The 17,521-nt window shown below is 45.7% G+C and overlaps 1 protein-coding gene and 1 pseudogene across 1 annotated transcript; both read left to right on the top strand.

Annotated features, from left to right (window-relative positions):
- The first annotated feature begins 1,506 nt into the window (after positions 1-1,506).
- LOC135518903 (tubulin alpha chain-like) lies at positions 1,507-5,123 on the top strand. The gene is made up of 4 exons (XM_064943852.1): positions 1,507-1,616; positions 3,020-3,242; positions 3,592-3,740; positions 3,988-5,123. Exons 1-4 carry the CDS (start codon positions 1,614-1,616, stop codon positions 4,963-4,965), a joined length of 1,353 nt encoding a protein of 450 aa, XP_064799924.1. The 5' UTR covers positions 1,507-1,613; the 3' UTR covers positions 4,966-5,123.
- Positions 5,124-7,259: 2,136 nt separating this feature from the next.
- Positions 7,260-17,521, top strand: part of LOC135518904 (dnaJ homolog subfamily B member 6-like) — a 54,436-nt pseudogene continuing 44,174 nt past the window's right edge.

Genomic DNA, 17,521 nt, shown 5'->3' on the forward strand with positions numbered 1-17,521 from the left:
CTGTCTGTGTGGGCGGACCATTTCAGATCGTCGGTGATGCATACGCCGAGGAATTTGAAGCTTTCCACCTTCTCCACTGCTGTCCCGTCGATGTGGATTGATGTATGCTCCCTCTGCTGTTTCCTGAAGCCCACCCTCCCAGGGCCCTCACTTTCTCCCTGAAGGCTGTCTCGCCATCCCATCATCCATCCAACCATCCATTGTTACATCCATCCTTACATCCATCCTTCCAGCCATCCATCATTACATCCAGCCATCCATCTTTACATCCATCCTTACATCCATCCAGCCACCCATCCTTACATCCATCCATCCAGCCACCCATCCTTACATCCATCCATCCTCCATCCCTCTCCCCTACCCCATCCCTGTCCCCTACCCCATCCCTCTCCCCTACCCCATCCCTCTCCCCTACCCCATCTCTCTCCCCTACCCCATCCCTCTCCCCTACCCCATCCCTCTCCCCTACCCCATCCTTCTCCCCTACCCCATCCCTCTCCCCTACCCCATCCTTCTCCCCTACCCCATCCCTCTCCCCTACCCCATCCCTCTCCCCCTACCCCATCCCTGTCCCCTACCCCATCCCTCTCCCCTGCACCATCCCTCTCCCCTGCACCATCCCTGTCCTCTGCACCATCTCTCTCCTCTCCTCTCCCCTACACCACCCTCTCCTCTCTCCTCTCAACTCACCCCTCCCCCTTGTGTAGCCTCTCCATACCATCCAGCTGTCTCTGACTTCATGACAGCTAGAGCAGGGAGTGACTAGTGTTGTCTGTATCACCCCGTTCTACCACAGCCTCAGCTATGACAGAACAATAGACCAATTGTTATCTGTCAACAAAAAAAAGATTTATCTTCAATAAATTAAACCGATCCCTGACGATTACCATTTTGAGGGTTATAACCACAACAAATTAATTTGGTTATGATTTGGTTATCATATCAGGAAGCCACCAGCATCTTCTTGTTTACATAAAAAGCTGCTTTTCTAAAACCCTATCTGCTATACAATTTATTTTGGCAATTTTGAGAAAGAGAACTGTTATTCAGGTTAACGTGGACTGTATTTTTCGGCTGTTGAAACAGTCAATGCACACTGTGTTTGACAGGCAGGCTGTGTCGAAATCTTCACAGACCCCACCCTATGTAGTACCTCCCGTAAAAGTGCCACAGTGTCAAATTACACAAAAAAGGATTTGAGTGGTGTGAAAACATCCACACACATACGATATGTGTATATATATATATATATATATATTTTTTTTTTACCAGATATTTCTAAGCAACTATCTCAGTTCAGGAAGTGCTATCTCATAGTTCAACACACATTAGTCTTCCCTGCCAGGAAGCTGACTGTCTCACAGCTCAATACCCATAATTCCTCTCTGCATGGAGAAAGTGAGCCCAGTCAGCCTCTGTCTGTGTGAAGGAGGAGGGACTTGTTTCTTTTCATACCAACAGTGTCTCCCGCCAACCAGACTCTGATGTAGCTTACTGCCTGTCTGTCTGCTTTCCAGGCATATAAAAACCCCACCTCTTCCTTTCTCCGACAGTTCTGCCTTCTCTTCTGAATCCTCGACGTCAGCCTGTGAAGGAAAAGAAAACGAGACAAAATGGTGAGTGCTGACAGCTGACATAGATCCTTTCTTTCTGAAGGGAAATCTGTTATTCTGTTACATAAAGATCATATGATTCTCTGCATTTCCTCTTAAAAAAAAAAAAATATATATATAGAGAGAGTTCAGATATTATGTTTATTACTGATAAGGGATAAATGTGATTTATTGTAAATTTAGGTTAAAAAAAATATATTGTGCAAAATAAATCTGACAGAATGATAGCCATACATCAAATGTGAGTAATATTTTAGTGTTTAACTGTCTCTGTAATTAGTCATTGTTCTACTTGGTCATAGACTATTCACTGTTTAGATAGAAAACCTCAAATAGCTTACGGATAGAAACATTATTTTTCTGTAGATTATAATTTATTTTTTTTACATGTTTTTATGATGTTTCTGCAATTGTGAGAGAAGGATGGAATGATTGAGTACAAAGGAGAACAGGGAGGAGCAGTCTGGGATGGTAGCCATTTTCTCTGTTAGGATCTTGTGAGAGATATCTCTGGCTGAAACACTGCAATGGGTGTGCAGCTGGACCTGACAGAGGGAAGAGAGGAGGAGTAGTGGGAGGAGTAAGGGGAGTGGCCCACAGTAACAAGGCACACGGTATCCTCTTCTGGTCCTCTGCTCTTAAAGAGACAGGGCCATTAAAAAAAACGGTAACTCGTCAAAATGGCAGACAGAGGATTTGAAAAAATGGCGTTGGACATTCCTATGGGGGAAATAAATGGGGGAAAAAATGGGGTTTGGAATAGATGCCAAAAATAAGGTCTGAGGTTAACACAGGCTTAGGAGATCTGGTACGTTTTGTTCTATGAGATAATATCAGTCAGTTGTTAAAACCTTTATGAATTATAAAGCCTTTATGTGCTTGTTTTAATGACATAAATCTTTAAAAAAGTGATTATTATTTTCATAGAACAAAATGTAAAACATCTCCTCAGCCTGTGTTAACCTCAGACCTTATTTTCAGCATTTTCTATTAAAAAGAAGAAAAAAAAACATGAATTTGCCTGTAGGCTTTTGGCCAACAAGCGAGTTAGTCTGGCTTAGTTATGGCTACAAAAAATATGCCATATACTCAAGATGGCGGTCACACTTTTTAGCCGAATCCAACCGGGATAGCCTAGCGTAGCCAATGACTTTGCTTAATGGCTGACCGTATCCCTCCTGTGTTTATTGATTCTTTAGATGTCACTTTCACTTTCAATAGGGAATTACAGTAATATATTGATGATTGCTTTTTGCAGCGATACAATTACAATCGAGACTGTCTGAAATGGCTTTCAAAACTTTATTTTATCAATTCACTCCTTCAACACTCCAACTTAAATGTATATACACCTGATTTGATTCAAGTTTCCATGTGGTTGATCTCTTGTACCTCCTCTCTTTCAGCGTGAGTGTATTTCCATGCATGTGGGCCAAGCCGGAGTCCAGATGGGTAATGCCTGTTGGGAGCTGTACTGCCTGGAGCATGGGATCCAGCCGGACGGACAGATGCCCAGTGACAAGACTTGTGGAGGTGGAGACGACTCCTTCAACACCTTCTTCAGTGAGACCGGAGCTGGAAAGCATGTCCCCCGAGCCATCTTCGTAGATCTGGAGCCCACTGTCATTGGTAAGATGAGACAGCTCATCTTTGAATGTGCTGTTTTGATTATTCTGTCCAGAGATATTCTGAAAATTAGGATATTAGGATTTCCGAATATTCAGATATTAAGATTTCCGAATATTCAGATATTAAGATTTCAGAATATTCAGATATTAAGATTTCAGAATATTCAGATATTAAGATTTCCGAATATTCAGATATTAAGATTTCAGAATATTCAGATATTAAGATTTCCGAATATTCAGATATTAAGATTTCCGAATATTCAGATATTAGGATTTCCGAATATTCCGGAAACTTGGATATTCTCATATTTGAAATATCCTGACATTCGAAATTTACCTTTGTCCTTTAGATGAGGTGAGGACAGGTACCTATCGCCAGCTGTTCCACCCTGAGCAGCTCATTACGGGTAAGGAGGATGCTGCCAACAACTACGCCCGCGGTCACTACACCATCGGCAAGGAGATCATTGACCTGGTTCTGGACAGGACACGCAAACTGGTGAGTCATCATTCTTGATAACATAGAGTTCTAACTATGGTTCTGCTTAAGGGTTCTAGATAGGTTTTAACATGTTCAAAAAAAGGTTATGTGTAGGGTAATAAGGCTCTACCTGGAACCATGAAAGGGATCATCTAAAAGGACGAGCCAAAAACCTTTTATGTTTCTGTGTAAAACTGGGCAAACATGTTCTCCATTGTATTCTTACTGGCATAACATCATGTTATTGTACCATTTCTCCATTCAGGCTGACCAGTGTACAGGTCTCCAGGGGTTCCTCATCTTCCACAGCTTCGGAGGAGGCACCGGTTCTGGTTTCACCTCCCTGCTGATGGAACGTCTGTCTGTGGACTACGGAAAGAAGTCTAAGCTTGAGTTCGCCGTTTACCCAGCTCCCCAGGTGTCCACGGCTGTGGTGGAGCCCTACAACTCCATCCTGACCACTCACACCACCCTGGAGCACTCTGACTGTGCATTCATGGTGGACAATGAGGCCATCTATGACATCTGCCGTAGGAACCTCGACATTGAGCGTCCCTCGTACACCAACCTCAACAGGCTCATTGGTCAGATCGTCTCCTCCATCACTGCCTCCCTGCGTTTCGATGGAGCCCTGAATGTTGATCTGACCGAGTTCCAGACCAACTTGGTGCCCTACCCCCGTATCCACTTCCCTCTGGCCACATATGCCCCAGTCATCTCCGCTGAGAAGGCCTATCACGAGCAGCTGTCAGTCGCTGACATCACCAACGCCTGCTTCGAGCCAGCCAATCAGATGGTGAAGTGTGACCCTCGTCACGGCAAATACATGGCCTGCTGTCTCCTGTACCGTGGTGACGTTGTTCCCAAAGATGTCAACTCCGCCATCGCTGCCATCAAGACCAAACGTACCATCCAGTTTGTGGACTGGTGTCCCACTGGGTTCAAAGTGGGCATCAACTACCAGCCCCCAACAGCAGTTCCTGGAGGAGACCTGGCCAAGGTCCAGAGGGCCGTGTGCATGCTGAGTAACACCACAGCCATCGCTGAGGCCTGGGCCCGTCTGGACCACAAGTTTGACCTGATGTATGCCAAGAGAGCCTTTGTTCACTGGTACGTTGGTGAGGGCATGGAGGAGGGAGAGTTCTCTGAGGCCAGAGAGGACATGGCAGCCCTGGAGAAGGACTATGAAGAGGTGGGCACTGACAGCGTGGGAGAAGAGGATGAGGAGGGAGAGGAATATTAAAGGGTTAAACAAACCAGGTGTTTGCCGCCCCACATTCCAACACTGTTGGAGTCCTACACTCAACGTGACAGCAACACATTCCCCACTACCGTGGTAACGGTCTCTGTTACACCTAGTCATGTTGTGTCAGGGTTCTCAATAAACGCATCATAAACCAACTCATCTGTAACTGTACGTGGTTATTTTTAGTCTCAACGATGAATATGATTGACTTTCAAATAAGCAGCCCATAAGAACGAAGGCTTTGAAAAGTGCAGGCTGCATCTACACATACCATTGTTTGATGTCTGCTAGACTAGAACAGGCTTTATGTCTGCTAGACTAGAACAGGTTTGATGTCTACTAGACTAGAACAGGTTTGATGTCTACTAGACTGGAACAGGTTTGATGTCTGCTAGAGTAGAACAGGTTTGATGTCTGCTAGACATGAAAAATGTTGATGTCTCCTAGACTAGAACAGGATTGATGTCTGCTAGACTAGAACAGGTTTGATGTCTACTAGACTTGAACAGGTTTGATGTCTACTAGACTAGAACAGGCTTTATGTCTACTAGACTAGAACAGGTTTGATATCTACTAGACTAGAACAGGTTTGATGTCTACTAGACTAGAACAGGTTTGATGTCTGCTAGACTAGAACAGGTTTGATGTCTACTAGACTAGAACAGGTTTGATGTCTACTAGACTAGAACAGGTTTGATGTCTACTAGACTAGAACAGGTTTGATGTCTACTAGACTAGAACAGGTTTGATGTCTGCTAGAGTAGAACAGGTTTGATGTCTACTAGACTAGAACAGGTTTGATGTCTACTAGACTAGAACAGGCTTTATATCTGCTAGACTAGAACAGGTTTGATGTCTACTAGACTAGAACAGGTTTGATGTCTACTAGATTAGAACAGGTTTGATGTCTACTAGACTAGAACAGGTTTGATGTCTACTAGATTAGAACAGGTTTGATGTCTGCTAGACTAGAACAGGTTTGATGTCTACTAGATTAGAACAGGTTTGATGTCTACTAGATTAGAACAGGTTTGATGTCTACTAGACTAGAACAGGTTTGATGTCTACTGATTGCTTTGATGTCTGCTAGAACAGGTAGACTAGAACAGGTTTGATGTCTACTAGATTAGAACAGGGTTGATGTCTACTAGACTAGAACAGGTTTGATGTCTACTAGATTAGAACAGGTTTGATATCTGCTAGACTAGAACAGGTTTGATGTCTACTAGACTAGAACAGGTTTGATGTCTACTAGACTAGAACAGGTTTGATGTCTACTAGACTAGAACAGGTTTGATGTCTGCTAGAGTAGAACAGGTTTGATGTCTGCTAGAGTAGAACAGGTTTGATGTCTACTAGACTAGAACAGGTTTGATGTCTACTAGACTAGAACAGGTTTGATGTCTACTAGACTAGAACAGGTTTGATGTCTACTAGACTAGAACAGGTTTGATATCTGCTAGACTAGAACAGGTTTGATGTCTACTAGACTAGAACAGGCTTTATGTCTGCTAGAGTAGTACAGGCCTAGATGGTATACAGTTTAAGTCACACCCAGAGATGTTAGTACAACTATGAACTCTAAAATGTCACTCCACACACAGATTCAGATGGAAGAGCGACATTGACGTTTAATTTAAGGATTCTTTAAAAACAAAGTGCACTATGTTGGCTACTTACACAATGTTTTATACATGCTCATTATGAAGAAGAAGACTAATTTCAATATGAAATGTCTAAGCAGCGTTTTGATACTGCTCTGCATATTTCCATAAATGTTCTTATAACATGGGCTTTGTTACAGTTACAAATGACAATGTCCAGACCAACGGCTGTCCTTGTGCTATTTCTTTATCCAGCCACTAGATGGCAGCAGTGATGACTGAAGGACCGTGAGTGATTCTCTACTATCAGCAGCCTGTGTGGAAATGGCTCTTGAACTGTTGTTAACTTTTAGCATTACTGCCAAATCAAGAAATGTAGGAATTACGCTCCATTAAATCCTTACACGAAGCATTTTTGTATAATAAATCATGGAGGTATATATAGCTGTCAAATTAAAATGTTTGGTACTGCATCTAATTCAGTTCACTCTGGTATATGGGATTACGTTTAGTTATGTTCCCTTGAGTTAAATTAGTTGCCTAAATGCCGATATATTATTTTTTTCCCCCTAGTAATTTGTAGACCTACATTGATCACAATGCAACTATCAGACAGGGCGGGGAGAAGTGGGAAAACACTGGCATGTTCTAGACGTTCTATTTTCCTCTCTGTCGACGCTCAGCTGACTGTGACGTGGTCATGTGGAGATATACCAAGAGGCGGGCGAGGTGTCGAGGCAGGGGGACTGCGGCGTTATGGTGCGGGCCAGGCCACAGAGGAATACGGGCAACGAATTCACTATAGTAGCCTTTAGACATTCTGAAATACTGCATAATTCTTCCGTGGACAGTTGGACCCACCTCTGTTCGCCTGTCTCGAAGCTCTTCATAATCATTAATTTCCCATTTTCAATTAAGAAGAGAGATTGAGACACCGAAAGCAGTTGCTGGTACTCCTAAAAAGGTACAGTAGGCTATCCATACTCGTTATCCTGTCATGCGAAGGCTTATTTCTTTTGCGTGTGGACTTTCTGTCAAGTTATGTAGCCTACCAGTTGTCTTTCTCTTTCAGCTCTGGTCCAGACAGTACATACACATCGCCATTCCAATGTTCGGTTCCCTACACGCTTAACACATGAGGCAATATTTAGTTACAATGTGTCCACGTCTTAAAATTGAAACATTTGTCTAGTCTGAAACGTTCCAATTTTCAAGTGTAACATATCGTTTAAATCTCACACCCGAGCTCCGGCGGCCCGACGCATGTGTTGTATGTGTGTGTGTGTGTGTGTGTGTGTGTATATGTATGTGTGTGTGTGTGTGTGTGTGTGTATATGTATGTGTGTGTGTTGGTGGCAGCTGTCATATGTCAGGTCTCTCTCTCGGGAGGAGCTGGAAATAACCAAATAATATTGTTGTCGGGTTTCCAGAGAACTCAGGGGCACATTGCCAACCTCAGGGGGAATACCCGTGGATGGTCACTGTCATTAGTTTACCCCACAGGTCCAGCTGCCAGCGGTTTATTCTGTTGGTGCTGGAAAGATTGATACAGGCTACATAAAGGTCCACCCTGAATGATAGCATTAGTCATTGTAGATGCATGAGCCCACGAGTCATATCCCACCAGTTGAAGACAAAAGATAAATAGAGGTTAAATAAAATAAACATAAACAGTGTATCAGTACAGTAATACAACTGGACTAGTGGCCCACCAGACTCTTAAGGAATTACAAAAACATGTATGTAAAATAAAATGCCATTAAACAGTAATGATGCTCACAGATTGTTCCTTTAATACGTTATCCTATTATAAGTTATCCTTTAATACGTTATCCTATTATAAGTTATCCTATTATAAGGTATCCTATAATAAGTTATCCTATTATAAGGTATCCTATAATAAGTTATCCTATAATAAGTAATCCTTTAATAAGTTATCCTATTATAAGTTATCCTTTAATACGTTATCCTATAATAAGTTATCCTTTAATAAGTTATCCTATAGTTATCTTATAATAAGTTATCCTATTATAAGTTATCCTATAATAAGTTATCCTATAATAAGTTATCCTATTATAAGGTATCCTATAATAAGTTATCCTATAATAAGTTATCCTATTATAAGTTATCCTATTATAAGTTATCCTATTATAAGTTATCCTTTAATACGTTATCCTATAACAAGTTATCCTTTAATAAGTTATCCTATTATAAGTTATCCTATAATAAGTTATCCTTTAATAAGTTATCCTATTATAAGGTATCCTATAATAAGTTATCCTATTATAAGGTATCCTATAATAAGTTATCCTATAATAAGTTATCCTTTAATAAGTTATCCTATAATAAGTTATCCTTTAATAAGTTATCCTATTATAAGTTATCCTATTATAAGTTATCCTATTATAAGTTATCCTATTATAGGTTATCCTATAATAAGTTATCCTATAATAAGTTATCCTATAATAAGTTATCCTATAATAAGTTATCCTATAATAAGTTATCCTATAATAAGTTATCCTATAATAAGTAATCCTTTAATAAGTTATCCTATAATAAGTTATCCTATTATAAGTTATCCTATAATAAGTTATCCTATAATAAGTTATCCTATTATAAGTTATCCTATTATAAGTTATCCTATAATAAGTTATCCTATTATAAGTTATCCTATTATAAGTTATCCTATAATAAGTTATCCTATAATAAGTTATCCTATAATAAGTTATCCTATTATAAGTTATCCTATTATAAGTTATCCTATAATAAGTTATCCTATAATAAGTAATCCTTTAATAAGTTATCCTATAATAAGTTATCCTATTATAAGTTATCCTATAATAAGTTATCCTATAATAAGTTATCCTATAATAAGTAATCCTTTAATAAGTTATCCTATAATAAGTTATCCTATAATAAGTAATCCTTTAATAAGTTATCCTATAATAAGTTATCCTATAATAAGTAATCCTTTAATAAGTTATCCTATTATACGTTATCCTATTATACGTTATCCTATTATACGTTATCCTATTATAAGTTATCCTATAATAAGTTATCCTATAATAAGTAATCCTTTAATAAGTTATCCTATAATAAGTAATCCTTTAATAAGTTATCCTATTATAAGGTATCCTATTATATCTTAAGCGTTTTAGTATGTCACAAGATGAGATGAAATGGGACACACACTTACAGTGAAGGAGGAACTGAACCGATGAAATCCCGGTGGACGGTAACAGTAATTAGTTTACCGTATAGACCCCCACCGTCAGCGGTTGGTTCAGCTGGTCTTGGATAGATTGATTCAGACTACAGAATGCCCCCCCATTCTGAAGAGGAAAATGAATCAATGATATCATATCAGTCATGAATTGTTGTTAACAATGAGCCCACAAGTCAAATAGTCCACTGGTTTTAAAGGCAAATTGTGTAATTTCAACAGCGTGACCATGACACTGTTGTAACATATTTAAAGGTACACGTGGTTTGTTTACAAAGACTAAAATGATGACGGATGAATCATCAACCTCAGATGATGGTTATTATACTTTTATTAAACCTTTATTTAACAGCCTATTCATCTGCCCACAACAAGATCATATTTTACCTTTTATTTAAATGAGGTAAGTCAGTTAAGAACAAATTCTTATTTTACAATGACATCCTTCCCGGGGAACAGTGGGTTAAACTGCCTTGTTCAGGGGCAAAGACGGACTGATTCTTTTTTTTACCTCGTCTGCTCGGGGATTCGAACCAGCATCCTTTTGGGTTACTGGTCCAACGACTAGGCTACCTGCATGTTGTAACTTTTCATGAATCAATGAGTGTTTATATGATCATTGAACAGCATTGCCTTTAACAACTGTGCAGGCTATTCATCTGCCCACAACAAGATATTATTTTATTTATTCCTTTATTTTAAGAACAAATTCTTATTTTCAATGACAGCCTAGGAACAGTGGTTTAACTGCCTTGTTCAGGGGCAGAACGACAGATTTGTACTTTGTCAGCTCCGGGATTCGATCTTGCAACCATTCGGATTACAAGTCCAATGCTCTAACCACAAGGCTACGCTGCCGCCTCCACACTCTAACCACTAGGCTACGCTGCCGCCTCTACACTCTAACCACAAGGCTACGCTGCCACGTCTACACTCTAACCACTAGGCTACCCTGCCCCCTCTACACTCTAACCACTAGGCTACCTGCCTCCTCTACACTAACCACTAGGCTACCCTGCCACATATACACTCTAACAACTAGGCTCCACTGCCACCTCTACACTCTAACCACTAGGCTACACTGCCGCCTCTACACTCTAACCACTAGGCTACCCTGCCACCTCTACACTCTAACCACTAGGCTACGCTGCCACCTCTACACTCTAACCACAAGGCTACCTGCCGCCCCTACACTCGAACCACTAGGCTACCCTGCCGCCTCTACACTCTAACCACTAGGCTACGCTGCCGCCCCTACACTCTAACCACTAGGCTACGCTGCCACCTCTACACTCTAACCACTAGGCTACGCTGCCGCCTCTACACTCTAACCACTAGGCTATGCTGCCGCCTCTACACTCTAACCACAAGGCTACGCTGCCACCCCTACACGCTAACCACTAGGCTACGCTGCCGCCTCTACACTCTAACCACTAGGCTACACTGCCACCTATACACTCTAACCACTAGGCTACCCTGCCACCTCTACACTCTAACCACTAGGCTACCCTGCCACCTCTACACGCTAACCACTAGGCTACGCTGCCGCCTCTACACTCTAACCACTAGGCTACACTGCCACCTATACACTCTAACCACTAGGCTACGCTGCCGCCTCTACACTCTAACCACAAGGCTACGCTGCCACCCCTACACGCTAACCACTAGGCTACGCTGCCGCCTCTACACTCTAACCACTAGGCTACACTGCCACCTATACACTCTAACCACTAGGCTACCTGCCCCTACACTCTAACCACTAGGCTACCTGCCGCCCCTACACTCTAACCACTAGGCTACCTGCCCCTACACTCTAACCACTAGGCTACCTGCCCCTACACTCTAACCACTAGGCTACGCTGCCACCTCTACACTCTAACCTCTAGGCTACCTGCCACCCCTACACTCTAACCACAAGGCTACGCTGCCACCCCTACACTCTAACCACTAGGCCACGCTGCCGCCCCTACACTCTAACCACTAGGCTACGCTGCCACCTCTACACTCTAACCACTAGGCTACGCTGCCGCCTCTACACTCTAACCACTAGGCTACCCTGCCACCTCTACACTCTAACCACTAGGCTACGCTGCCGCCTCTACACTCTAACCACTAGGCTACCTGCCGCCCCTACACTCTAACCACTAGGCTACCTGCCCCTACACTCTAACCACTAGGCTACCTGCCCCTACACTCTAACCACTAGGCTACACTGCCACCTCTACACTCTAACCACTAGGCTACGCTGCCGCCTCTACACTCTAACCACTAGGCTACGCTGCCACCTCTACACTCTAACCACTAGGCTACCCTGCCTCCTCTACACTCTAACCACTAGGCTACGCTGCCGCCTCTACACTCTAACCACTAGGCTACGCTGCCGCCTCTACACTCTAACCACTAGGCTACGCTGCCGCCTCTACACTCTAACCACTAGGCTACGCTGCCGCCTCTACACTCTAACCACTAGGCTACCCTGCCTCCTCTACACTCTAACCACTAGGCTACGCTGCCGCCTCTACACTCTAACCACTAGGCTACCCTGCCTCCTCTACACTCTAACCACTAGGCTACGCTGCCGCCTCTACACTCTAACCACTAGGCTACCCTGCCTCCTCTACACTCTAACCACTAGGCTACCTGCCGCCGCTACACTGTAACCACTAGGCTACCTGCCGGCCCTACACTCTAACCACTAGGCTACCCTGCCACCTCTACACTCTAACCTCTAGGCTACCTGCCACCCCTACACTCTAATCACTAGGCTACGCTGCCACCTCTACACTCTAACCACTAGGATACGCTGCCACCTCTACACTCTAACCACTAGGCTACGCTGCCACCTCTACACTCTAACCTCTAGGCTACCTGCCACCCCTACACTCTAACCACTAGGCTACGCTGCCACCACTACACTCTAACCACTAGGCTACGCTGCCACCTCTACACTCTAACCACTAGGCTACGCTGCCACCTCTACACTCTAACCACTAGGCTACCCTGCCACCTCTACACTCTAACCACTAGGCTACCCTGCCACCTCTACACGCTAACCACTAGGCTACGCTGCCGCCTCTACACTCTAACCACTAGGCTACGCTGCCACCTATACACTCTAACCACTAGGCTACGCTGCCGCCTCTACACTCTAATCACTAGGCTACGCTGCCACCTCTACACTCTAACCACTAGGATACGCTGCCACCTCTACACTCTAACCACTAGGCTACGCTGCCACCTCTACACTCTAACCTCTAGGCTACCTGCCACCCCTACACTCTAACCACTAGGCTACGCTGCCACCACTACACTCTAACCACTAGGCTACACTGCCACCTATACACTCTAACCACTAGGCTACGCTGCCGCCTCTACACTCTAACCACAAGGCTACGCTGCCACCCCTACACGCTAACCACTAGGCTACGCTGCCGCCTCTACACTCTAACCACTAGGCTCACTACCTACCTCTAACCACTAGGCTACCTGCTGCCAACCACTAGGCTACCTGCCGCCCCTACTCTAACCACTAGGCTACCTGCCCCTACACTCTAACCACTAGGCTACCTGCCCCTACACTCTAACCACTAGGCTACGCTGCCACCTCTACACTCTAACCTCTAGGCTACCTGCCACCCCTACACTCTAACCACTACGCTGCTACACTGCCACCTGCCGCCCCTACACTCTAACCACTAGGCTACGCTGCCTACGCTGCCGCCTCTACCTCTAACCACTAGGCTACTCTAACCACTAGGCTACGCTGCCACCTCTACACTCTAACCACTAGGCTACGCTGCCACCTCTACACTCTAACCACTAGGCTACCCTGCTACACTCTAACCACTAGCTATGCTGCCGCCTCTACACTCTAACCACTAGGCTACCTGCCGCCCCTACACTCTAACCACTAGGCTACCTGCCCCTACACTCTAACCACTAGGCTAACCTCTAACCACTAGGCTACACTGCCACCTCTACACTCTAACCACTAGGCTACGCTGCCGCCTCTACCTCTAACCACTAGGCTACGCTGCCACCTCTACACTCTAACCACTAGGCTACCCTGCCTCCTCTACACTCTAACCACTAGGCTACGCTGCCGCCTCTACACCAACCACTAGGCTACGCTGCTACACTCTAACCACTAGGCTACCTGCCGCCTCTACACTCTAACCACTAGGCTACGCTGCCACCTCTACACTCTAACCACTAGGCTACCCTGCCTCCTCTACACTCTAACCACTAGGCTACGCTGCCACACTCTAACCACTAGGCTACGCTGCCGCCTCTACACTCTAACCACTAGGCTATGCTACGCACTGTAACCACTAGGCTACCTGCCGGCCCTACACTCTAACCACTAGGCTACCCTGCCACCTCTACACTCTAACCACTAGGCTACACTCTAATCACTAGGCTACGCTGCCACCTCTACACTCTAACCACTAGGATACGCTGCCACCTCTACACTCTAACCACTAGGCCACCTCTACACTCTAACCACTAGCTACACTCTAACCACTAGCTACGCTGCCACCCCTACACTCTAACCACTAGGCTACGCTGCCACCTCTACACTCTAACCACTAGGCTACGCTGCCTCCTCTACACTCTAACCACTAGGCTACCCTGCCACCTCTACACTCTAACCACTAGGCTACCCTGCCTCCTCTACACTCTAACCACTAGGCTACGCTGCCGCCACCTCTAACCACTCTAACACTCTAACCACTAGGCTACGCTGCCACCTCTACACTCTAACCACTAGGCTACCCTGCCTCCTCTACACTCTAACCACTAGGCTACGCTGCCGCCTCTACACTCTAACCACTAGGCTACCCTGCCTCCTCTACACTCTAACCACTAGGCTACGCTGCCGCCTCTACACTCTAACCACTAGGCTACCCTGCCTCCTCTACACTCTAACCACTAGGCTACACACTGTAACCACTAGGCTACCTGCCGGCCCTACACTCTAACCACTAGGCTACCCTGCCACCTCTACACTCTAACCTCTAGGCTACCTGCCACCCCTACACTCTAATCACTAGGCTACGCTGCCACCTCTACACTCTAACCACTAGGATACGCTGCCACCTCTACACTCTAACCACTAGGCTACGCTGCCACCTCTACACTCTAACCTCTAGGCTACCTGCCACCCCTACACTCTAACCACTAGGCTACGCTGCCACCCCTACACTCTAACCACTAGGCTACGCTGCCACCTCTACACTCTAACCACTAGGCTACGCTGCCACCTCTACACTCTAACCACTAGGCTACCCTGCCACCTCTACACTCTAACCACTAGGCTACCCTGCCACCTCTACACTCTAACCACTAGGCTACGCTGCCACCTCTACACTCTAACCTCTAGGCTACCTGCCACCCCTACACTCTAACCACTAGGCTACCCTGCCACCTCTACACTCTAACCACTAGGCTACCCTGCCACCTCTACACTCTAACCACTAGGCTACCTGGCCGCCACCCCTACACTCTAACCACTAGGCTACCTGCCACCCCTACACTCTAACCACTAGGCTACCTGCCACCTCTACACTCTAACCACTAGGCTACCTGGCCGCCACCCCTACACTCTAACCACTAGGCTACGCTGCCACCCCTACACTCTAACCACTAGGCTACGCTGCCACCTCTACACTCTAACCACTAGGCTACGCTGCCACCTCTACACTCTAACCACTAGGCTACCCTGCCACCTCTACACTCTAACCACTAGGCTACCCTGCCACCTCTACACTCTAACCACTAGGCTACGCTGCCACCTCTACACTCTAACCTCTAGGCTACCTGCCACCCCTACACTCTAACCACTAGGCTACCCTGCCACCTCTACACTCTAACCAGTAGGCTACCCTGCCACCTCTACACTCTAACCACTAGGCTACCTGGCCGCCACCCCTACACTCTAACCACTAGGCTACCTGCCACCCCTACACTCTAACCACTAGGCTACCTGCCACCCCTACACTCTAACCACTAGGCTACCTGCCACCTCTACACTCTAACCACTAGGCTACCTGGCCGCCACCCCTACACTCTAACCACTAGGCTACCTGCCACCCCTACACTCTAACCACTAGGCTACCTGCCACCTCTACACTCTAACCACTAGGCTACCTGCCCCTACACTCTAACCACTAGGCTACCTGCCACCCCTACACTCTAACCACTAGGCTACCTGCCCCTACACTCTAACCACTAGGCTACCTGCCCCTACACTCTAACCACTAGGCTACGCTGCCACCTCTACACTCTAACCACTAGGCTACCTGCCACCTCTACACTCTAACCACTAGGCTACGCTGCCGCCTCTACACTCTAACCACTAGTCTACCCTGCCACCTCTACACTCTAACCACTAGGCTACCCTGCCACCTCTACACTCTAACCACTAGGCTACCCTGCCACCTCTACACTCTAACCACTAGGCTACGCTGCCACCTCTACACTCTAACCTCTAGGCTACCTGCCACCCCTACACTCTAACCACTAGGCTACCCTGCCACCTCTACACTCTAACCACTAGGCTACGCTGCCACCTCTACACTCTAACCACTAGGCTACGCTGCCACCTCTACACTCTAACCACTAGGCTACGCTGCCACCTCTACACTCTAACCACTAGGCTACCTGCCGCCCCTACACTCTAACCACTAGGCTACCTGCCACCTCTACACTCTAACCACTAGGCTACCCTGCCACCTCTACACTCTAACCACTAGGCTACCTGCCACCTCTACACTCTAACCACTAGGCTACGCTGCCACCTCTACACTCTAACCACTAGGCTACCCTGCCACCTCTACACTCTAACCACTAGGCTACCTGCCACCTCTACACTCTAACCACTAGGCTACCCTGCCACCTCTACACTCTAACCACTAGGCTACCTGCCACCTCTACACTCTAACCACTAGGCTACGCTGCCACCTCTACACTCTAACCACTAGGCTACGCTGCCACCTCTACACTCTAACCACTAGGCTACGCTGCCACCTCTACACTCTACCCACTAGGCTACGCTGCCACCTCTACACTCTAACCACTAGGCTACGCTGCCACCTCTACACTCTAACCACAAGGCTACGCTGCCACCTCTACACTCTAACCACTAGGCTACCCGGCCGCCACCCCAATATGAGATGGGTCGTACAGTTACCGTAAAGGGTCTAAACAGATTCGTTCACAGACCACTTGATGCCTTTGAGAAACCACTTGAGTGTATTCTACTCTGATGAGGTTGTTGTTGTTGTTGTTGTCGTCAACAGTTGCCGCGACGTCAGTGAAGAAGACATGACTGATTATTATGACGTTCTGGGAGTGTCACGAAGCGCCTCTCCGGAGGATGTGAAGAAGGCGTAAGTACAGGAGTCTATATTTTATTTGACCGGGTCTTATTGAGATTAAACATCTCTTTTACAAGACAGAAAATAGCAGCAATGTTTTTCAGACACATTAGCAATGTAAAACACAAAGCTATACAGTTAAAAAAACAAACAACAACAACAACAACAACGTACATTTAGACATTGACCAGCTGCTTTGGGGAGGGGTACACAGCATCTAGAGGTCAAAACATTGACCAGCTGCTTTGTGGGAGGGGTACACAGCATCTAGAGGTCAAAACATTGACCAGCTGCTTTGTGGGAGGGGTACACAGCATCTAGAGGTCAAAACATTGACCAGCTGCTTT

The sequence above is a fragment of the Oncorhynchus masou genome, chromosome 29 (assembly GCF_036934945.1).
Source record: "Oncorhynchus masou masou isolate Uvic2021 chromosome 29, UVic_Omas_1.1, whole genome shotgun sequence".
Lineage (NCBI taxonomy): Eukaryota > Metazoa > Chordata > Actinopteri > Salmoniformes > Salmonidae > Oncorhynchus > Oncorhynchus masou.

What these genes read in the sequence shown, in the direction of transcription:
- LOC135518903 (XM_064943852.1), top strand. An exon ending in TCTGGAGCCCACTGTCATTG is followed by an intron (nt 3,243 to 3,591) that starts GTAAGATGAGAC and finishes TTTGTCCTTTAG; the next exon opens with ATGAGGTGAGGACAGGTACC. An exon ending in TGGACAGGACACGCAAACTG is followed by an intron (nt 3,741 to 3,987) that starts GTGAGTCATCAT and finishes TTCTCCATTCAG; the next exon opens with GCTGACCAGTGTACAGGTCT.